This window comes from Lissotriton helveticus, chromosome 7, assembly GCF_964261635.1.
Source record: "Lissotriton helveticus chromosome 7, aLisHel1.1, whole genome shotgun sequence".
NCBI lineage: Eukaryota > Metazoa > Chordata > Amphibia > Caudata > Salamandridae > Lissotriton > Lissotriton helveticus.
The window spans coordinates 85,411,047-85,435,196 of NC_136068.1; the positions used below are offsets into that span (position 1 = coordinate 85,411,047).

A 24,150-nucleotide genomic window follows, 5' to 3' on the forward strand; every position below is an offset into this window, starting at 1 on the left:
ATACATAGGCAGTACAAAACTGGCAGTACATAAAAGGGTTTTACAGCATTTGAGGGCCATCACAAATAAAGATCAAAACTATCCTGTCGCAAGACACTTCCAGGCTGTACATGATGGCAATCCTAAATATTTAAAATATTTTGCTATAGAGTCAATACCAACGACTAAGAGAGGAGGAGATAGAGAAGCTAAACTTAGACGAACAGAAACAAGCTACATACTGGAGTTCGATTCTAAGTGGCCAGGAGGATTGAATGCGACAGAGGATGTTCATACATTTCTGTGATGACAACCCTGTTTAAATAATGAGAAGAAGGAATGTCATCTATTAAAAGTGTATAATGAAATGTTCTAAATGAATGGTTTGCAATGCTGCATTTTAAGTATATCTCTGTTTGTCAATCGGTTATCAGGGTATAGCAGCTAATACAATGCAACCCTTTTTAACTAAATAAAATTAAGGAACACTGTTTTTAGCAATTGGTTTTAAGATATTTGGGTAGTTTTTATTCATGTGCCTTTTAGCCGGTTGTTTTTAGTAGTATCATGGAGTAAAGCTTAACTAATAACATTTTACATGTCCGAAAATAACTCTGCACACAGGTTGACAGACGAATAGGATGTGCATTTGCACATAATACACGCACATTGTTCACTTTACAAATAATCTCCGTTATGCCTCTACTATTAGCACTGTTAAGCACTAGTCACTTTACAGCTCGATGCTTAGGCTCAAGACACTTTGATCATAGTATTGTTGCACCTTGACACTTTAAGGTTCAATGAAGTAGTAATTGAATCCTTTTGAAATCGTAGTACTGTAGCACAATGGCACTTTACTGTTCAAAGACTTTATTAAACTGAATAGTTGTTTCTTTTTAGCTACATATAGTAAACTATATTCTATAGGTGCAAAAATTTGGTCAATGGATGATTGTTCTTAATCTGCCTAAAGATATCGCTGTTTAGGGATGCTTCGTTATTCTTAATTTTCTTTATTAATTTATGGTTTAGTTATACACAGAGGTGAGCACGTAACATGTTATAAATAGTTATTGCATCATGAGAAGAATAACATTGAAAAGTAAGATTTGAAAATGAGCATTTAGGCTGATAAATACCTGGTTGGATTGAACATCCACACACAAGGGGTAAAATACATTAAATATTATGTGTGCATTTAGGCAGATATTATATATGCATATTGAAATATTCCATTGTGAAAGATGCAGATTACAAAGTATAAATCTGATTTTGTTAAGGTATTCAAACTTTGCATTATGTTTTCTATGTCTATGAATTATATGATGCACTAGCACTTTAAATTTGGTGAAATGTCTGCGCATGATCAGGTGATCAGGGCCGCTTGGACGGCCGAAACGCGTCTTGACAATGTGGAATTAAAATAAAATAATGCTGGAACACAAGTTGGTCTATGCCCTTGATTTTCGTGCCTAAACGAGAGAATTTGCGAGTTGTTGCATATATATATATATATAAATCCGTGCTCCACTTTCACCACTGCTTCCGCACTCGCAATCGGCTGCCAGGTCCTGCGAGGGTGTACTCGCATTATATACAGCTCTATAGGAAATTACAACTGGCACTCACGGTAAAGAATAACCTTTTAATAGATTATTTGTGCACTTAATCACAACAGACACATTTCGGCAAAGTGCCTTTCTCGATGAAAGATATCACCCAGGTCACAAACCATATCTTGGTTGGGGGCAGCAGGGAGCCCCAAGGCCCCGGTGGCCCAGCCAGCTCCTCGCATCAAGCAGGAGCCGGCATTGCTCCGACTGGAGGATTAGCTTAAAATGCTGCTCCCTGCAGGTGGGAGCAATATTCAGATCAGTTTCTCTGCCCGCTTCACTGCACGCAGGGAAACAAATCTGAAGTCTGCTGCTAGATGGCTGAAGCATTTTTAAAGTTCCCACTAGCTGGGAGCAGAATCAGTGTTTGCTCTCGCTTGACAGGAGTTTTGAAAATGCAGGCAAAATGGGTGGACACCCAGGGACATAGCAGGATCCGGCCTGGGGGATGTTATGGTATGTTATTTTAGTAGAATTTATAAGAGCGCTCGACTGCCCATAGGTGTCTTGGCGCTTGCTTTAACTCTATCAAGAAGAACCGAGAGGGGGAATGAAACTATTCTACCTTGAACAACCAGATTTTCAAAGCCTTCCTAAATATCAATAAATTGGGCATGGCTCTCATTTGTGGGAGAAGAGAGTTCCAAGCCTTTGCTGCTCCAATTAAAAATGTCTTCTACCAGAGGAAGATATTTTAAACCTGGGGACTACCACACATTTGGCTGTTGCGGCCCGTAATGTTCTACCAGGGAAATACCAACTGAAGCTGATTTTAAGAAAAAGTGCACCTTGGTTATGTAGTGTGTTGCATCTGCTTATGTTATCTGCTTATGTTTTCTTTGTACTGTGTATTCTGTAGTTAAATTCTATTAAGAATATTGCCAGCTCCTAGCAACTGTACTTGCTAAGTTGGAGTGGGAGCAGTTGCTGTGAGAGTTGGTGCCTGCCTGCTCTACCTTATAGCCTTAATAAATCAACCAACTTCAACCACATCCAGCGTGATTACTACATAGTATCTTTTACAATGTTTTTTTTAGGACTCCATCACTGCCATTTGGTTGAGGTGGTGGCAGCCTATCAGATCCCAGCTTGAGAACTGTCGTCTTCGGGATCCTCTGTGGCATGAAATATACAATTTTTTGTAACTTTATTTCTCTAAAACTACTGAACGGTTTTACAACAAAACACGAAAAGGACTCTTCCTGGACCAAGATCCAGCTTCCTTCCTGCCACATATGGTGTAAATAAATTCAGTGGCTTGGCAGTAGCGGTGTCTAAAGTTCCTATGGAAAACTGAATAGGGAACACACGCTTTGGGACCCCTGTTTTTCTCAGCTCCAGCTTGCCGAATCACCCCAAACCTTTCCATGCGTAAACGAGTCGAAAAGTAGCACTTATTCAGAAAGTTTTGTGGAGATTCATCAAACAGGGCCAAAGTTATTATAACACAAAAAATGCATTTACTATGGAAACACAATCCTAACTATATAACCTTAGAAATTCACTGGAAAAGCAAAATGTTAACCCCTTCGGTGCTCATGACGGAGTGGTTCCGTCATGAGCGCCGGTTGAGCTGTGCTAATGACAGAACCACTCCGTCATGGCCCCGCCCACTCAATAGAACCTTCAGCACAGCGCGAAAATTCGCGCCGCGCTGAAGAGGTTAAAGTAAAGTTATAGTTAGGTGAATATATCAGGGACAACATTCATGTTTTGCACAATACACAGAAATTCACCGATTATAGTAGCAGAGCTCACTATAACTTGCGCCCCCTCCATTCTCTGCTTATGACCTCACGTATTACTTCCCCCATGATATGTTCTATGACATTGTTCATGATATCACTGATTACATCTCAAATCTCATCTTTAATTAAAGAACTGATGGCATCAGTGGTGACATCATGCAATGAGTGTGTTAGTATTTTTATAGTTTACACAGTGGTGTGTTACTACCATATTACTTTTCTACCTTATTTTGTAAAGCCTGTCTCCAGCTAATAGGTGTAAGTGTTCACAAAACGCATGTGCTCCTAATGCACCATAGGTGTGTAGAGGTATTGAACACATGAAATTGTTTGCATTGAAAAGTAACTGTGTGCAGGTGACAGCATGTTCCACACAATATTTTTTGTTCTGCAGAAATAGTTTCCAACATGGCAAAGCTTCTACATAGTACATACTAAGTATTGTAATCAGACGAGTTATTAGATAGAAAGCCTTGAGTTATTAGACAGATTCTTCGCAGCATGACAATTTCTACAAAACATAGTGCACCAAGTACTAACCTATGAACATCGCTTCTTGTGCTTCAAAAGATGGGCTATCTGTAAAATTTTCACCACAGTATGAAGGCTGCAGGTAGTATAATCTTTAGTACTTTCAGACCTTGGTTATTTTAAGCTAAGGGTGTATTTTTTGACAAGTGTTGCATAGAGTATACACTGTTCTTAGTAGATACTTTATTAACACTCAGTTATGTATTTCACATGAGAGTTTCACTGTCTGCAAACAGCGTGATACAGAGTAAACTCTCTCCATAGAGTAAACACTATTTACAGTACCCACTTTCCTACTCACATCAACTTCATTTCTCAATGTAGGTTCGGTGACTGAGGGGTTTGATATACATAAAAGCTGTCCATGGTAGGGCATTAATTCTGTAACAAACGTTGAGTATCTTTAGGAAATATGGTTTCTCTGAAGAGTTGCATAGCGATTAAACACCGTGCGCAATGAGGGTTTTCCATATATCTGTGGTTGATTGTTAATGTGAACTATGCTACTTGTGAAGTGTATGGTATAGGTTGATTGTTACACATAATACATGCCTGCGACACCTAAGGGAGTTGTATCTGTGATGGCATTAATGATGCTCCATATTATTCTGAACTATGTTGTACTTAATTTCAGGCCTCAAATGCCATTCTATTTATTAAGCAATGTGTACAAAACCAGCTTGTATGATGGTTTCAGTGATCTCATCTATGATGATAAATTGAGATGTCATCAGTTTATAATGTTACATTGGCACTTAAATTATCACCTAACTATAATGTCCCTTTAGTCTTTTTTTGTGAATATAAATTAATTGAATTGGAATTATACGTTGGGAAAGATATAAATATCTTAGCTAATGTTAAACAAAACGTAGAAATACGCTGAAAAACATTACCGTTTAAAAACTAAAAATCCAGGGAAATTCACCAGTTATACACAACTGACAAACGTTTATCTTCCACTGTCATAGATTCAACATGTCATCAGTGACCCAATATGTTAGGTCATAAGTAGCACATCTAAGCGGTGCATGTTATACTTATGTCAGCTATGCATAAATGGCCAATTTTCCTGTTTTTTTCTAACTACCTTCCTCATGAATATCTCTCAACTTTAACCTTTGTTTTTTAAGTAAACAAGCAGCCAATCCCCACCACGCATGGTCTTCTGCCATCCAGTCCCAGACCATTACTTCCCTTTTTACTTTTTTTGGTCCTGCTGGACTCTCTCAGGGCTCCTGCGAGAGTCCCATGGGAGGACACAGTAGTGCTGATCTAGCTCCCATGGGAGTCCCATAGGATTGCAAAAAAAAAAACACCGTAAGGGACAGGGTTTCAGGGCACACAGCTAGCCCTACCCTGCCTGCAACTCTTTCTTTTCCTACATTTTCAGGTAATGGAGACTGAGTCCCCATGTCTTGTAGGGGTGGCTGCACAATTTTGTTTCATGTTGCGGCCAACCAATCAGATCGATCACTCCCCATGGGGGAAAAAAGCATTCACGACCAATCAGATCGCTCCAAGTTTTTTAATTTGCAGGAGTTTTGTGGATCAACTGTTGATACATCCATACATTTTTAACCTTAATTTTTCCAAAAAGTACTGAATAGATATACATCAAATCACAAAAAGCACTTTCTGTGTAAAGATCTAGCTTTCTGTCAAATTTGATATTCAGCCACTTATATGAAAATCTGTTCAGCCATTCTCTCTGTGTTTTTGCCTAATTTTCAAATTTTTCCTATGAAAAGTGTGTGGGCAAAAAGTATTTTGGATATATATATGTGATCAAGCTCCTTTACGGAGTGAAACGCGTCATGGGAGACATTTGTCTGAGAAATGCCTAAATAAAAAAAAGACACTGCTTGCACGAACCTTTTGTGTAGTGGCCCCTTACTGAACGAAGGATCCACACCTGCACAGATCCGCCTCGCAACTGGCGGTCAGGAGTTTTATATGTATATATCTATATGCATATATATATATATATATATATATATATATATAAGCATATATATATATACTAGCAGCCCGTCCCGACGTTGTCCGGGTATGAATTGCTGCCGGCCAGTAGTATATTGTTTTGTAGGATTTCGTTTTGATAGCATTTCTTATCTGTGACAGGCCTTTGAAACGCTCCGATTCACAGTGCACTGCTGATGCACTTAAGAGTGCGCGTTCAGTAGTGTGTGAACTCGAGTTTCCCTACTTTATTTTTCCTTGCAATATTATATAGTGCGAACTCGACAACATGGCATGAGCACAATTTACATTACAGAAGAACACATTCATTTGTGGTAGGCACGGGGGGACAAAGCGATTTGCCTGGAATCACAGGATGTTGAGCTGATACCGAGATTCGAACGTAGCTCCCCAGCTCTAAAGTTCGCAAATCTAGAACTTGTGGCGGGAGGTGTGTCTAAAAGTGTATGTCGGTGCTGGCCATCAATGTGAGAGACCTGTGCATTTTTCAAATCGGTGGTGAAAAAATATGAGTATGTTGCTGGAGATGTGGGCCACCGTGCCACCAATGTACTTACCGGGGGAAGGTAAACACCCATTATTCCGCAACTTTCTTTCCGCATACCATCACTCCGCATACTTTCATTACGAAAGTACCATGACTCCGCAATGCCACTATAACGCATGGCATTACATTTTATATGCTTTTACCACGCATACATTTACAACGAAATTCGTTGTAAATGCATGAATGGTAAAAGCATGCTTTTTTAAAAATGTTTGGATAAGGTAAGTATGGGTATAAGGGTATATGTTTTGGGGTACTGAGGTATATGTTTTGGGGTGTTTGGGTATTTTAAGTGTTCAGATATAGTTTTGGGGTATGGGGTACAGGGGTAGTTTTAGGGATTAGGGATAGGTATGGGTTTTGGGGTACAGGGGTATTTTTAGGGTTCAGGGCTAGGTTTGGGTTTTGGGGTATAGGGGTATTTTTAGGGTTCAGGGGTAGGTATGGGTTTTGGGGTACAGGGGTATTTTAAGGGTTCAGGGCTAGGTTTGGGTTTGGGGGTACAGGGGTATTTTTAGGGTTCAGGGCTAGGTTTGGGTTTTGGGGTACAGGGGTATTTTAGGGTTCAGGGGTAGGTTTGGGTTTTGGGGTACAGGGTTATTTTATGGTTCAGGGCTAGGTTTGGGTTTTGGGGTACAGGGGTATTTTTAGGGTTCAGGGGTAGGTTTGGGTTTTGGGGTACATGGGTATTTTAAGATTTCAGGGCTAGGTTTGGGTTTTGGGGTACAGTGGTATTTTAGGGTTCAGGGGTAGGTTTGGGTTTTGGGGTATAGGGGTATTTTAGGGTTCAGGGCTGGGTTTGGGGTACAGTGGTATTTTTAGGGTTCAGGGGTAGGTTTGGGTTTTGAGGTACAGGGATATTTATAGGGTTCAGGACTAGGTTTGGGTTTTAGGGTACAGGGGTATTTTTAGGTTTTAGGGATAGGTTTGGGTTTTGGGGTACAGGGTATATTTATAGGGTTAAGGTGGGTTAGTGTTTAAGGGTGTTGGGGTATTTTAAGGAGTAAGGGTGGGTTATGATTATGGGGTGCCTGGGTATTTAAAGGGAGCAGGGTGGACAGAATTTGGAAAGAAAAAACAATGAAATATTGGGCACAACGCTCGTTTTTTTTCCCGTAATCCCGCGCCCCGCACACGCCCACGCCCACAGCACACGATATGAGACATGGCATGAAGGGCGGAACGTACTACACGCCCCCAGCGTTTGTCACGCCCCCAGCACACACCCACAGCACAACGCAGACACACCCACATATAATTGTTATTTATTGATGTTCTATTCATATATATGTGTATATATACATATATATATACATATATATATATATATATATATATCCATACTAATATAATAAAGAGAGAGCCCAAACCTTTGAGGCGGGTAATCTCAGGAACCACAGCACCAATCACAACACCCAATACAGCGTTGGAAAGGGCAGTTGCAGCAGAAGGACATAGGCTATGCAGACGCCCACCATATACATTTAAAAGGTAAAAGAACCGTGCCAGCAAAGTAGTCCCTTGTGGGCGTGTCTGCGTTGTGCTGTGGGCGTGTGCGGGGGGCGTGACAAACGCTGGGGGCGTGTGGTACGTTCCGCCCTTCATGCCATGTCTTATATTGTGTGCTAATCCCACCCTGCTCCCTTTAAACTACCCCTGCACCCCATAATCATAACCCACCCTTACTCCTTAAAATACCCCAACACCCTTAAACATTAACCCATCTTAACCCTATAAATATACCCTGTACCCCAAAGCCCAAACCTACCCCTGAACCCTAAAAATACCCCTGTACCCCAAAACCCAAACCTAGCCCTGAACCCTAAAAATAACCCTGTACCCCAAAACCCAAACCTACCCTGAACCCTAAAATACCCCTGTACCCCAAAAACCAAACCTAGCCCTGAACCCTGTAAATACCCCTTTACCTCAAAACCCAAACCTACCCCTGAACCCTAAAAATACTCCTGTACCCCAAAACCCAAACCTAGCCCTGAACCCTAAAAATACCACTGTACCCCAAACCCCAAACCTACTCCTGAACCCTAAAATACCCCTGTACCCTAAAACCCAAACCTAGCCCTGAACCCTTAAAATACCCCTGTACCCCAAAACCCAAACCTACCCCTGAACCCTAAAAATACTCCTGTACCCCAAAACCTAGCCCTGAACCCTAAAAATAACCCTGTACCCCAAAACCCAAACCTACCCCTGAACCCTAAAATACCCCTGTACCCCAAAACCCAAACCTAGCCCTGAACCCTATAAATACCCCTGTACCTCAAAACCCAAACCTACCCCTGAACCCTAAAAATACTCCTGTACCCCAAAACCCAAACCTAGCCCTGAACCCTAAAAATACCACTGTACCCCAAAACCCAAACCTACTCCTGAACCCTAAAATACCCCTCTACCCCCAAACCCAAACCTAGCCCTGAACCCTTAAAATACCCCTTTACCCCAAAACCCAAACCTACCCCTGAACCCTAAAAATACCCCTGTACCCCAAAACCTAGCCCTGAACCCTAAAAATAACCCTGTACCCCAAACCTACCCCTGAACCCTAAAATACCCCTGTACCCCAAAACCCAAACCTAGCCCTGAACCCTAAAAATACCCCTGTACCCCAAAACCCAAACCTAGCACTGAACCCATAAAATACTCCTGTACCCCAAACCCCAAACCTACCCCTGAACCCTAAAAATACCCCTATACCCCAAAACCCATACCTATCCCTAAACCCTAACACTACCCCTGTACCCCATAACCCCAAACTATATCTGAACCCTTAAAATACCCAAACACCCCAAACATATACCTCAATACCCCAAAACATATACCCCTATACCCATACTTACCTTATCCAAACATTTTAAAAAATCATGCTTTTAGCATTCCTGCATTTACAATGAATTTCGTTTTAAATGTATGCGTGGTAAAAGCATATAAAATGTAATGACATGCGTTATAATGGCATTGCGGAGTCATGGTATTTTCGTAATGAAAGTATGCGGAGTGATGGTATGCGGAAAGAAAGTTGCGAAATAATGGGTGTTTACCGCCCCCCCCCCCCCCCCCCGGTAAGTACATTGGTGGCACAGCGGCCCACATCTCCAGCAACATACTCATATTTTTTCACCACCCATTTGAAAAATGCACAGGTCTCTCTCATTGATGGCCAGCACCGACATACCCTTTTAGACACACCTCCTGCCACAAGTTCTAGATTTCCGAACTTTAGAGCTGGGGAGCTACGTTCAATCTCGGCATCAGCTCAACATCCTATGATTTCAGACAAATCGCTTTGTCTCCCCGTGCCTACCACAAATGAATGTGTTCTTCTGTAATGTAAATTGTGCTCATGCCACGTTGTCAAGTTCGCGTAATATAATATTGCAAGGAAAAATAAAGTAGGGAAACTCGAGGTCACACACTACTGAACGCACACTCTTAAGTGCATCAGCAGTGCACTGTGAATCGGAGCGTGTCACAGGCCTGTCACAGATAAGAAATGCTATCAAAACGAAATCCTACAAAACAATATACTACTGGCCGGCAGCAATTCATACCCGGACAACGTCGGGATGGGCTGCTAGTATATATATATATATGAACCAACAGAATTCCGGTAAGACAAGAATCCAGACCAGCCCGTAGTCCTTTTTTACTGCTTTATTCCGGCACAGCAAGCGAACCAGGATATATATATATATATATATATATATATATATCCAGATGCGATTTTAACCCATGTAGAGTCGCACATGAGCTGGGATGGAAGGTTACCAGCCTTCGTTCACGGTATGGACTCAGTTCAGCATGCCAGTTGATTAGAAACAGCCTTACTGCAGCCTGATGCATTTCGAGTCTTCTCTTCTTCAGAGCCTTTCGCGTACGGTACGTGCTTTGGCGAACCTTCTCCTCCATTAGATATGCACAATGACATGCCCACAATGGGGCAGCTACGATGAGTTAGTGCGTGAGCATTGTGGGAGTTGGAGTGTTCGAATTTCTTTACCTTTTATTTGTAGGCGCACTTTGTTAACTGTTTATTAAAAAGCTCTGAATGAGCCCCGGCTGAAAAAAGGGTCCTCATCCAGCATCCCAATCCCACATTGAGGGTGGTGAATCCGTCCTCGTGGCCCCCTTTAGTTCTGAGGTGGAGCGTTACTCGGCGGCTGGGCGTAAGGTACACGCCTACAAATAAAAGGTAAAGAAATTCGATCACTTCAACTCCCACCTTCCATCCCAGCTCGTGTGCGACTCTACATGGGTTACCATCGCATCTGGATATATATATATATATATATATATATATATATATATATATATATATATATATATATATATATATATACATATACATCTATAAATCATACTATACCATGCGACATATGAATTGCAGCTGAAACGGCTGAATTAGTCCAACCTAAAGCAATCCACACTATTGGTAAATCTGAATGTACTTATCCTAAGCAACATATGGCAAATTAATTAAACCAACCAAAAAAGGGTACACCCTTTATAGGACACATGCACAGCACAGCTGGCTATGAGCTGACATTAATTTAAATATTTAACGTTCAATTCAGGCAGAAAAGTATCCTTTTAGATTTTACATATCTGCTCAGCAGTCTTGCTTTTAACTGTGTATGTGTTCCAAATCTGCAATATGCAGGGAAAGGGGCATTGTTTGGGGTGTCTTCTCTGGTTCTGTTTTGGCTCACCATTACTCATGGTATAAGGTCTGAGCCAGAGTCCAACATTTGGCCCAAAACGAGCTAGAGCCTTGCTTGGCTTGGCCCTTAAGGAGCACATCCCTGGAACTAACTGCATCAGTGCCATCCTCACCACAGTAAACAAGTCCATGGGTACCTAGGGAACACACCCATGAGACAACATCAGAAGTGCCTGAACAATTATAAGGAGTGTGGCTAGTGAGTAAAAGACAACACACCCCTCAGACCACCTCACAAGTCCCTGAATCACCACAAAAGCACCTCCACCAAGGAATCACTTCTGTACTGCTGTGCTACAGAGCCCAGGGTATTAGTTCTGCTTAGGAAATACCCTCCACAGTCAAATTCTGGTTGAATGATCGCTTACCCTTCTTCAGGCAGAGGAGTCTGTGCTTCCTTCTCTGGATCAGCAGGAGGGTGCATAGTAGCATAAGTGATATGAAAGCAATAAGTAGCCCCAGGAGCAGTGGACTGGTCACTGGTGGAACAAGAAAACAAATATCAGGTCAATTAAGAAAGACTCATTGCTAGCACTTCCTTATGGCATACAGGTACTATTAGTGGTGAATGGACTAGCCGTGCTGCCGGCTGAGGGTGCTCTACTGGAGCTGGATGTGAAGGAAGGCGTGAGAGCAGAGGTTGTGTAGATGTGGTCAGAACACTAATTGTGTAGGATGGCATATGAAAGCTCCATATTCATGGTTTCATAGAAATGCAGTAGAGTAGGATGTGTGCAAGGGTGAAGAAGAGGGTTTTACTGGAATAAGTAGGGTTAAAGGTCCCCAGGTCCATTCCATTGATTGTGAGGCAGGATGTAGCCCTGATGAAGACAATGGCCTCAGGGTGACCTCTGGATATAACTACAGCCCGGCAGAGTCCTGCGGTCCTCTCTTAGATGTATCTCAAAGACCATGCACCCTTGTCAAGTAGAAGAAATTGCAACAGCATTGCAATATAACAGATGTGCCTAGCACATAAATTTATGTTGGAAGAGCAGCTGCATTTCTAATAGTTTAGGTAGACAGTTTCAACTGTTGTAGCTAACAGACAGGGGGAGTTGCAGGGTTTGGGCACCTCCATCTACATCCGTTCACACACTTCTCACGCTAGGTATGTGGCAATTACCACTCTATGCCACTCCACTCTTTGGGCCATATGCATGAACACAGTTTCCCATGGACACAGAATGGCCAAATCCGTATGATGCATCTCGCCCTATGTCACTACCCTAAACGCCCCTCCACTATCAGCTACTTCACTCTACACAACTCCACTCTATGACACAACACGCTACGCTATTCCACTCTATGTCACTTGACTCTACACCACTCCAATGAACACTCTACTGTACCCTATTTCACTGAATACCACTCCACTCTACATCACTTCAGTATACGCCACTCTATTCTACACATTCCACTGTACTCCAAAGTACATCACTCTACTGTACACTACTGCAATCTACGCTATTCCACTGTATAACAATCCACTCTATGCCTCGCCATTCTATGCTATTGCATTATATTGCACTCCAATCTACAACAGTCCACTGTACACCCCTACACTCAGCGTTATTCCACTCTACACCACTCCACTGTGTGTCACTGCACTATACCATTCACCACTCTACAGCGTTACAGTGAGTCAATGCTATTTCACTCCACGCCACTCTACTCTATGCCACTCTGTTCTACTATACTCCAGTGTAGGCCACACCACTGTAGAAACCTCCACTGTATGCTACTACACTCTACACTATTCCACTGTACGCAACTCCACTCTATGACACTGCACTCCACGCAATTTCACTCTATGAGACTCCATACTACAACAATCCACTCTACGCCACTCCACTCTATGCTATTCCACTATAAGGCACTCCACTCTATGTCAATCCACAGTATGCCACTACACGCAACATTATTCCACTTTACACCACTCCTCTGTATGCTACTTTACTGTATGTCACTCCACTCTTTGGCACTCCACTCTACGGCACTCCAAGTACAGCACTACAGTCTGCGCTATTCCGCTCTACACCACTCTACTCTACGCCACTTGGTTCTACAACAACACTCCAGTGTATGCCACTCCATTGTATGACCCTACACTGTACGCAACTATACTCTACTCTATTTCACTGTATGCAAACCCATTCTACAACACTCCACTCTACACTACTCAGCTCTATGACACTTCATTCTAAAACACTCCACTCTTCTTCACTCAACTGTATGCAATTCGTCTCTACACCACTACACTGTACCTCACACCACTTCACTCTACCCCACTCCACTCTACTCTATTCCACTATATGCCACTACACTCTACCACACTCTACTGTATGCCACTTCCCTCTAAACCACTCCACTGTACGCTATTCCACTCAATGCCACTCCACCCTACTCCACTCTATGCCACTCCACTCTATTGCTCACTATTCCATTGTACTCAACTACACGCTACACCACTCCACTGTACCCACTCCAATCTACGCCAATCCACTATACTCTATTCCACTGTAAGCAACAACACTATACATCACTACACTTTATGCTATTCAACTGTACGCAACCCCACTCTACTCTACGCCACTCCACTATGTGGTATTCCACTGAATGCTTCTGCTAGTCCTCTCTAAGCTATTCCACTCTAATACACTACATTGTACACCTCTCCGCTATTCCACTCTATACCCCTCAACTCTACACCACTACACTGTACACCAGTCCTCTGTACACTACTCCACTGTATGCCACTTCACTCTATGCTACTTCCCAGTATGGCACTCCACTCTACACTTCTATACTCTATGCCATTCCAGATAACACCACTTCACTCCACGCTATTGCATTCCACTTTACACTATTCCACTGTTTGCCACTCCACTCAATGCCAATCCACTGTACGCTATTTCACTATATGCCACTACACTGTTCCCTACTACACTATACACCACTCCAGTTTACAAAACGTCACTCTACCCCACTCCACTTTATGCTATTGCATTATATGACACTGCACGCCACTAGACTCTAAGCTATTCCAGTGTATGCCACTCCACCCTACACCACTCCAGTGTATACTACTCCACTATATGCTATTCCACTGTATGCCACTACTTTCTCCAGCACTCCACTCTATGCCACACCACTATATGCTATACCACTGTATGCCACTACGCTCTGCACTTACTACTCCATACACTACCTATCCCTGAACTCTCTAAATGCTATACTTCCACTATAAACTGCCCATAACTGAAACCTAAAAAAACTCTTACTACCCCTAGACGCTACATGTCCCTCAAACCTATAAACACCTGAATACCTGTGTGCACTACCCATCCGCGAACCCTAAATACTACCTTTAACTCTTATCAAAAACAAAAAAATAAACATTTAACCATATATTAAATATTTTTTTAATGTAATAAAATATTAAATACTCACAAAAAAAATGCACAAAAAATCATATGTAAAATATAAAATTATGCTATTTTAGTACAATAAATGTATTTTTTAAAATATACAGGTATTAAACTAAAACTTTTTAATTATATTTATTTTTAAGTTGAAGAGAAGTTATAGACCATGGTACTCGAAATATTTTCCAGGAGGCCAAAACGCTTGGTGTGTGGTGTGACCGTGGATGACAAAGCATGTACAACTAAATAATGAATAGCACATTGCGAAGCCAGACAACCTGTGATTGATCTTGGCTTCCCCACTTGACCAAATTGTTTGATCCTAGGCAATTGTTTTATTTCACTTTCCACCTCTTTCTTTATCTCATATCAGAGAACCTTGAATTACGTGACTTCAGGATGTGCGCTGTATAAAACCGGCTCTTGTGTTTTAATTAATAAACTATAAGGTTGTCCATGTATAGTAGCAACCCAGGTCACTCAAAGAGTATACCAACTGACTTGCCTCTTAGTTTACTGTTTGCATTACTGCAAGGGTTGGGGGAAGCATGCCATGGCTCCAGTCCCACTACAGGAGAGGTGCAGCCCTGTGTGTGGGGACAACACACAGACTATTCAGGTGTAAGTGAGGCTGGGTCCAGCTCCTCCCTCCCAGCCTGCCAGGATGGCCCATCAAACCACATCTAAGATCTCATTCTGTGTGGCTGTCTAGGGAGAATAGACAAAGCCCAGCTGTCACCCTCCCGGACTTGTATTAAAGGCAGGCAGCAGGCACCAAATGGCTAAAGTAAGAAAATGTCAATAAGTTTGGGGGTGACCCTGCAGAGGGTCATTTTCCAACATATATGTTTGTAAACTATCACTTTAAAAAAACGAACTTCACAACGCACTAATATAATATGATGTACTATGGGGGAAACAGTTCTGCATGTTCATGAAATACACTCTTTAGATTTTTTCATTTTTTTATTTTTATTTTTTATTTTTGATAAGCCAATAATACATAGTATGCATGTACCAGGCAAAATAACTAAACAGCCATACATCATTTCTGAATCCAGGAGGGGAGAAGAGACAAGACATGCACAAAACAATCATAATTATATAGAGCCCACATTAGGTTCAACATACATATCAATTCATTCCTAAAGTAAAAGACAAAACAACATAAAAAGTAGTAGGCAGGAAAATCATGCAACAATATGCCCAGCAGTATAACTCAAGCCCTTGTATTCGTCAGGTGATCAATTAAAGGACCCTATATCTCCATAGCCAATCTCCGTTCATGTAACCCCTTGAGAGCATACAGACTGTGCTCTAAATTACAGATAAAGTATAACCTTCTTCTCCACATTTCAAATGGCAGTGGTTCTTTCTGTCGCCATAATGTCGTTATGCATAATCGAGCCACAGCTACGGCTATGAATACCAAATTCCTATGTTTATGCATCACACCACTAACCATTGAGTATTCCAGAATGCCCAATAACATAACAGTGAGAGTTATCCGAATCTGTACTCCTGTGACCTCAGTTAAAAAAGCCTCTATCCTGCTAAACAAAATATATGCAGGCTATCAGGCTGATCCCCCCGCACCGTGTACATATGCCCTCATTTAACCCGCCTCAGCAAGCTATTTTGGCTGGGGTATAATATAAATTAAATATAGTCTTATAATGTTGTGTTTGAAAGCTGGAGGATACCAAAAGTGTTTTCAGGCGAAGAAATCGAATCATGTAGTATGTCCCCTGCCTGCAATAGTCTGGCATTCCATTTTAAAATGTTGCGCCTTCAAATCGTCAGATTGCGCTTCATTGAGAAGTTGATATAGGGTACCAATCTTCCCCCGCCCCTAATTGTCTTGAGTAGGTTTTTTGGGGGGATAAAAATCCTACATTTGCCTTTTTTGATAGATAGTCCCGGACTTGCAGGCATTTAAAAAAGTCCGCTTTTGGCAAATAAAATTCAGAGACCAACGAGGAAGAATACCGTATACTGTTTTTATCCACTAACAGCCTGATTCATGAAGCTAAATTGCGGGCGCAATAGCTGCGAAAATGGCATTGCGCCCGCAATTACCCAAATCGGCATTCATGACGAAAATAACCAAAGCGCTAAACACAGATTGCGAATTCGCTAATAATTTGCGCCAAAGCACGGAATTAGAGAATAAAGTTAGCGATTTCGCAATACTAGCGCAATCGGAATTCATGAAAATTCTCTAATAGCGAAAAACCTCAAAATCTCCATTAGCGCCGCGCAAATTAAGGACAACCCAAAGCAGGTGGTAACCATAAAAGTGATTTGCGAAAATTTTGAAAAACTGTTGGCCAATCAGGAACAGGGACAGGGCTGACCAAACACACATAAGGAGACACAGCAGCAGCAGTTGGTGTCTCACAATGCCAGGAATGTACATGGTGGTCAGGCGGCGAAGGCTACAGCGAGCAGCACGGAGGAGACGCAGAATACAGGAGAGGATATTCCGCCAGCGGATCACCCTGCTGGGACAAACCAGGGAGCAGATCTATGCGAAGTACCGGTTGAATGGGGCCATGATAATTCAACTCATACACGACCTTGACCCCCTGATGCAGCACCCAACAAGGCGGACCAATGCTGTGCCTACACATGTACAGGTATTGTGTAGCCTGCACCTCTTGGCCTCTGGTAGCTTCCAGGGGATAGTAGCCGCAGCAGGGGGGATATCCCAGCCCACCATGTCACGCTGCCTCCGGAGTTTTGTTGACGCAATGCTCACACAGCTACACCGACACATCAGATTCCCCACCAGCCAACAGGAACTGGACTTGACAAAGTTACACTTCTACAATGTGGCCCATTTCCCATCTGTGATAGGATGCATAGACTGCACCCACATTGCCATCTGCCCCCCAGCTGCGACGGAGTACATGTACCGGAATCGGAAGTCATACCACTCCCTCAACATACAGATGGTCTGCAATGCCAAGACTATCATAACTGACATCGTGGCCCAGTACCCAGGGAGTACCCATGACTCTTTTATATTCCGGCACAGCGGCCTCCACACACGACTGGCCAGGGGAGAATTTGGGGAAGGACACCTACTTGGTAAGTACACATTGTCAACAATTACACATTGCAATGATGTAGCTGCGCAGCTCAGGCACTCACCCTCTGCTCCTCACATGCAGGTGACAGCGGCTACGCCCTCCGGGAATACCTCCTCACCCCATACCTCAACCCGGCTACACCACAGCAACGGCGGTACAATGTTTCTCACATACGGACAAGGAATTGTATAGAACGGACATTCGGCCTACTCAAGAGCCGGTTCCGCATACTGCACAAGACAGGTGGGGCCATGTACTACAGTCCTGATGTGTGCTGCCGCATTGTGGCTGTCTGCGCAATGTTACACAACATTGCAACCAAGCGCCGGATACCAGTCGAGATCTCTGGCAGTGAGTCTGAAGGGGACGACCGTCCACCAGCACATGTGCGGCATGCACGCGGGGAGAACCCTGCTGAAGGACACAGACGGCGCAACCACATCACTATGAACAGTTTCTGAAGGCCACAATCCACTCACCCAACATTCACTCCTGCATGGCAATGTAAAAAATGACAGGAGGCCCATGTATGTAGCATGAATAAATATTATTGTTAAATCCACAATAATAACGTTAAGTATACATTCATAATATTGCAGCAGTATTGCGCCATACTGCTCCTAACTAGCCACTGGACATGCTTGTATCATCAGCATTATCTGGGCAACTTGCAAGGAACTCAATTGCGCCTCCGCCGCGCAGCCCCCAAACGACGCTCTGGCTCTTCCTCTGGGGCGGCACGTGTCCCTGCAGTGGGCCTGGTGCTGCGGCGTAACACGCCAACCATTGAGGCAGACAAGCTGCTGGCACTGGAGGCGCACTCACTGGTGTCGTCCCTCCCCACATTGCCTTCACCAGTAGGATGGAGTGCCAGTACGGCAGTGGTGACCTGCTCCAGCACCCGTCCAACATCCTCGACACATTGTATCAGCTGCTGCTGCTGCGCCAGGCACCGTCGTGATAGCTGGGAGGTGGCATTCCCCATTATGTAATTTGAGCGGGTGTAGGCTGTCAGGCGCGTTAGGAGCTGCCGGTGGCGTCGGCGGGCGGAGGTGCGCTGCGATATAACTGCAGCAGTGTTGGCCTCCATGGCCGCCGCCATGCGCTCAACACTATCACCCACATTGGCCACATTGCGGCCAATTTTATGTAGTTGCAGCTGGATGGCCGCTTGCCGTCGTGCCTGCTGTTGGTGAATGCGTAGCATCCGGCGCTCAGTGCTCATGCCTGGCTTGCGCACAGCCATCCCCCTCCTGCTGCTGTGTGATGTGTCATGGTGGGAAGCCCTGACATGGCTGCTCTGCTGGCTGTCCACAGTGGGTGTGTGCACAGTCACCGCAGTTGATGCACCAGAAGTAGTTGGTGCCACGGGTGGTGGAGTTGTGCTTGGCAAAGGTGCAGCACCTGATGGTGCTGAAGCTGTTGGTCTGGCCCTGCCTGCAGGGTTAGGTGCAGCACCTGATGGTGCTGAAGCTGTTGGTCTGGCCCTGGCTGCAGGGTTAGGTGCAGCGCCGGATGTTGCTGGCGCTGTAGGTCTGGCCCTGGCTGCAGGGTTAGGTGCAGCGCCGGATGTTGCTGGCGCTGTATGTCTTGCCCTGGCTGCAGGGATTGGTGCTGCCAATGATGGTGCTGGACCTGTTGGTGTTGGCCTGGCTGCGGTGTGTGGGGCTACGCCTGATGGTGCATGAGGTGTTGGTGTTGGCACCTCCTCCGCATCCTCTTCTGACTCAGCGATCTGCAGCATGTCGCTGTCGCTGCTGTAGTCGCCGCCACCTGTGAGGGGAATTGGACTTACATTAATGCCATGTATCTGTCACACGTACAGCTTAGCGATAGCTCATTTTGGGTTACGTCTGGCTGCTTTGGGGTTATTTTACATTGTTTTTTTACATTATGGGCAGTGTACATGTCCGACATTGCTTGTGGCCATGATCTCATGTGCATTGTTTGTATGACTTGGAATGCATATGGGAGGCTATAGGGCCATGGCCATTGGTAGGGGACAGGGTCGCAGTCGCATGCCACTTACCTTGGCTGTCTTGGCTGGGTCGGGATGAGTCCAGGTTGGTGACACCTATGCATGCCTCTGTCTCGAGGGTGTCCTCCACGCGGTCCTCCATGGGGGTATTGGGAGGGACAGTAGGGTCCCCGCCCCCAGTACCAGATGTCTCGCCCAGCCTCTCTGCCACCCTTTCCTTGGCACGACCTCGGAGGTCGTACCACCTCTTCTTTAATTCGTCCAGTGACCTGTGTGTCACGCCCACAGCGTTCACTTTGGCAGAAATTCCTAGCCAGATGCGACGTCTCTCCATCTCTGGCACCCTCCGGGAGTCCTTTCCGAAGAGTTTAGCGTGGTTTTCAACCACTCCCTCGATGAGGTGCTCCAACTCCGGCTCGGTAAACTTGAGCTTTCTCTTGCGCCCGCTGTCACTGGGCCCGGGTGCAGACTCCTCGGACATTGCTACTGTCGCTAAAGGGTGACTAGCGCTACTTTGGAGGTGTCCCGGTAGGAGCTCTCAGTTTCGCTGCAGACTCGCGGTCAGCCTCGCAGTTCAGAATGGGTGTGGCAACTGGCTGCTTCCTGGTTGCGACGTCATCACGGCGCTCGTAAAGCGACTTCCCGTTGGTGAGTTCTCGCTACTGGCGAGATGTCGCAAATGTGGATTTGCGTGGCGCTAAATAGAGACGGAATATCTGGGTTTTTGCGACTTTTTCGGCGATTTCATTTTCTCGCTATCGATTTTAGCGCCCGTGTGCGAATCGCTTAGATTACTCGCTATCTATGATGAATTCCGATCTGCGCCTTTCCATTTGCGATTCGCTGTGATTCGCTAGTTGAGAGTCGCTGTTTCCTTTCTTGATGAATCAGGCTGCAAGTCTCCCAAAATTTCAGCACCCTTCCATCTCCATCTGGCCATTAAGGTATCCGAAAAGATGGATGGCAATAATGTTGAAGATGTGGTAGGTGTGTAAAAATGAATCCTCCCTATCAGCATATACCTCCACACCTGGAGCCATACCTTGTAAGCAGCGAGCACCACCTTGAAACAGGTTTTTTTGTACTAGCTAGGCTCTAGATTTAAAATGAAACACTTCTCTGCCTCAAAACATTTGAAAAATATGGGGGAATTGGTTAGTTCCCGACTGGACTATGCCAATTCACTTTATGTAGGCATCCTGGCTTATCAACTGCGACGCCTCCAGCTAGTCCAGAATCAGGCCGCCAGATTAATCTTCCACCAACCAAAATGGCACCGGGTTAGACGATTGATGAAAAGCCTTCATTGGCTCTCTGTGGCTAAGCGTGGCTTGTTTAATTTGATATTTAAGGCTCTTCACGGCAACAGCCCAGCTTTTATCTCATCCAAGATTCTTCGCTATGTCCCTACTTGTAACCTACGATCCTCCCACCTGAACCTATTAGTCACTCCCACTTTTAAACACAAAAAACATGGTGGCTCTCGTTTTGCTGTCTTGGCCCCTGCAGAGATGAGGTCGGTCACCTACTATGCACTTTTTAGGAAATGGCTGAAGACATGGCTGTTCTCTCAGGCATATAATGACTAGGCTTTCTCTCTGATGCTGCATTACTTCCCACCCTAGCGCCAAGAAACCGTTGATGAACGCGCGCTTGAAGAACCTTTTAACATAACACAACATAACATTCAGCTGCTACAACTTCCCCTTCCCCCCCAATAATATTCCCATATGCTGAAGTAAGCATGCCCAGTAATAAAACAGGAAATTGGGTACTGACCAGCGCCCTCGCGATTGTGGTAGATTTAAGTATTTCATTGCTCGGCGGGGTTTACCTTGAGCCCACATAAAACTGCTACATATAGACTGTAGTTTTTTAATTTGCTTTTTAGTAAGTTCCAGGGGTACATACCTAAAGTAATATAGAACTTTAGCGAGAATATTCATTTTTAAAACATTAAGCCTGGCCACCATTGAAAGATGTAGACCTTCTATACGATCAAACTCCCTTTTAATAATAGGAACCATGAGGTCCTATTTGGAAAGTACCATTTTATCCAAACATCGCATTTTATGCAGATCCCCAAGTAGGTTGCCTCTTCTGTGACCCTGCAGTCAGTAAAACGTGCTTGCTTTATAAAGTATTTGTGTTTTAGAAATATTTAATTTATAACCAGAGTTTTGTCCAAATAAAGTTGCTAGCCGCTCAATCTCTACCACGGCCTTGGCTGGATCCGGCGAAACTACAGCAATGCCATCAGCATATGCTAATGTTTGACATACTCTTGCCCGGTCCTCACAGATGGGATTTTTAAGCTATTTTCCAATAAGTTGAAAAATGGATTGATGTAAATAGCAAAAGGGAGCACGGACACACTTGTCTGGTACCTCAAAAAACTGGCACCAGATCAGATTCGAGCCCCATCATGCATATTCGGGCCAAAGGAGACTTAAACTTACTGCCCTGATAAAGCCGGGGCCGAATCCTTGCCACTGAATAGTTGCCCATAAAAATTCCCAAGAGACAAGGTCGAACGCTTTTTCTGCATCTAATAAAATTATTCCACATGGAGCTTGCTGGACAGTAGCATAGTCCACAAAGCAACCATCCTGCTAATGTGGTTGACCGTGCCTCTTCCTGGGATAAAGCTGTGCTGACGCACAGAGAGTAGGGGGGTAATCACTCGGGAAACTCGTGTGGCAAGGATCTTCCCGTATATTTTCCCATCACAATTTAAAAGTGAAATGGGCCTATACGACCCAGGTTGTATAGGCGATTTGTCTTTCTTATGCGGTTAACAGACAAAAATTGGTTTAGCCATTGTCGATGGGAGAAATAAACACCTTAGTTACTTCCTTTCTTTAACTCCTTAAGTGCGGCCGTCGGCCAATGGCTGACGGCCCCACTCCATCCCCTGTGCATCTGCCCAGTGAATCCGTGCTTGGGGATTGCAACAGGAGAGCAAACCCCAAACAGGGTACCACCCACTAGACACCAGGGTTAGGGGAAGTGGCCCCTTAGCAAAGGCTTGTGCTCCCCCCAGCATGTTCAATTATGCATCCCCCTGGGGGAAGATGGGACAATTACTTGGCCACTAGACACCAGAATTTTTTTTTACATATAAAAATAAAGGGGTGGGGTTGGCCACAAGGGCATGGCCAATGCACCACCCCAATATACATACAACAGTCTTTTTCCCCCCATGAGCGGCAGATGGGGCAATTGCTACCGATCTGCCTCCTGTGGATTTATTTAATATATATAAAGTATATAGTCATGCCCCTTCCAAATATAAATGCAACTGTCTTTCTGCCCCATCCAAGGGGAAGAAGGGATTATTACCCCACTCTGCCTTTCCAGGGGGGGCAGAAAGCCCCATAGACACTAGGTATTTTATTTGAATTTAAAATATAGTCGCGGGGATGCCCACCAGAGCATGGCCATGCCCCTAATCCCAATATACATGAACAGTCTTTCTGCCCCCCAAGGGGTTCCAGATGGGTTGACTACCCCATATCTGCTCCATGGAGGGAGAAAGCCCATTAGACACCAGGTATATTTCCTAAAAATAAACATAGGCGTGGAGGCTGCCCACCAAGTGCATGGCCATACCACACCCCAGAAAGGGCACAACAGTCTTTCTGCCCCTCTGGATGGTACATGTCCTCTAGACACTAGGGGGAAAAACATTGGGGTGGGGACTGCCCACCATAGGTATGGCAATACCCTGCACCCCAAAAAAGGACTCAGCAGTCTTTCCACCCCCTAGGAGGTGGATGATGCAATTACCCCAAATGTGCTTCCCCGGGGGACTAAAACTCCACTAGACAGGAGTGACTGCATTCCCTTAGGCATGAGAATCTGCTCTCCGCACCCCAGGGCCCAAAAGACTTTCTGCCTCCACCCTCCCTGGGTAATGAATAGGGATATTCACCCTCAATCTACCCTTTCTTGGGGGCAGAAAGTACAGTAAACACTAGTGATTTCAAAATGGTCTCAAAAAAACAAGAGGAGGTGAGGAATTACCCTGGCATTGAGCCACACCCCACCCTAAAATGGGTTAAAGTGTCTTTCCGCCCCAACTGGGTGGGTTGCCTCAAATCAGCCCACCAGGCATCTGCATTTGGGGCAAAAGAAAAGGGTGTGGGCACTGCACTCTGGCATTGGCCACACCGCCACCCCAAAGAGGACAAACCAGTCCTGTGGCCTCCTTGGAGGGCAGAGATGGACGTTGCCCCCAATTTGTCACCGGGGGCAGCAAGCCCAGTGGATGAAAGGACTCTTTTTTAAATAAAATAATAAGAAGGCTCTGGTCCTTCCTGACACCAAGTACCACCCTCATCCCTAAAGCCACAACAGCATTTCTACCATCCAGGTTCTATAACATCCCATCCCACACACTGACCAGGCAACTAGGGCTAAATCCCAATGTCTTGCCACTTGCCATGGTTAATGGCTGTACTCTTTGGGCTTGGCCAACACCTGAATAAAATGACTGATTCCAGAC

At 44.5% G+C, this 24,150-nt stretch overlaps 1 protein-coding gene across 1 annotated transcript in view; it reads right to left on the reverse strand.

Annotated features, from left to right (window-relative positions):
* Nucleotides 1–24,150, reverse strand: part of LOC144766633 (uncharacterized) — a 93,482-nt gene that overhangs the window by 37,731 nt on the left and 31,601 nt on the right. Inside the window, exon 7 of the mRNA XM_078650419.1 lies at nucleotides 11,511–11,621. Coding sequence (XP_078506545.1) covers nucleotides 11,511–11,621 — 111 coding nt within the window. The remainder of the gene's footprint in view (nucleotides 1–11,510; nucleotides 11,622–24,150) is intronic.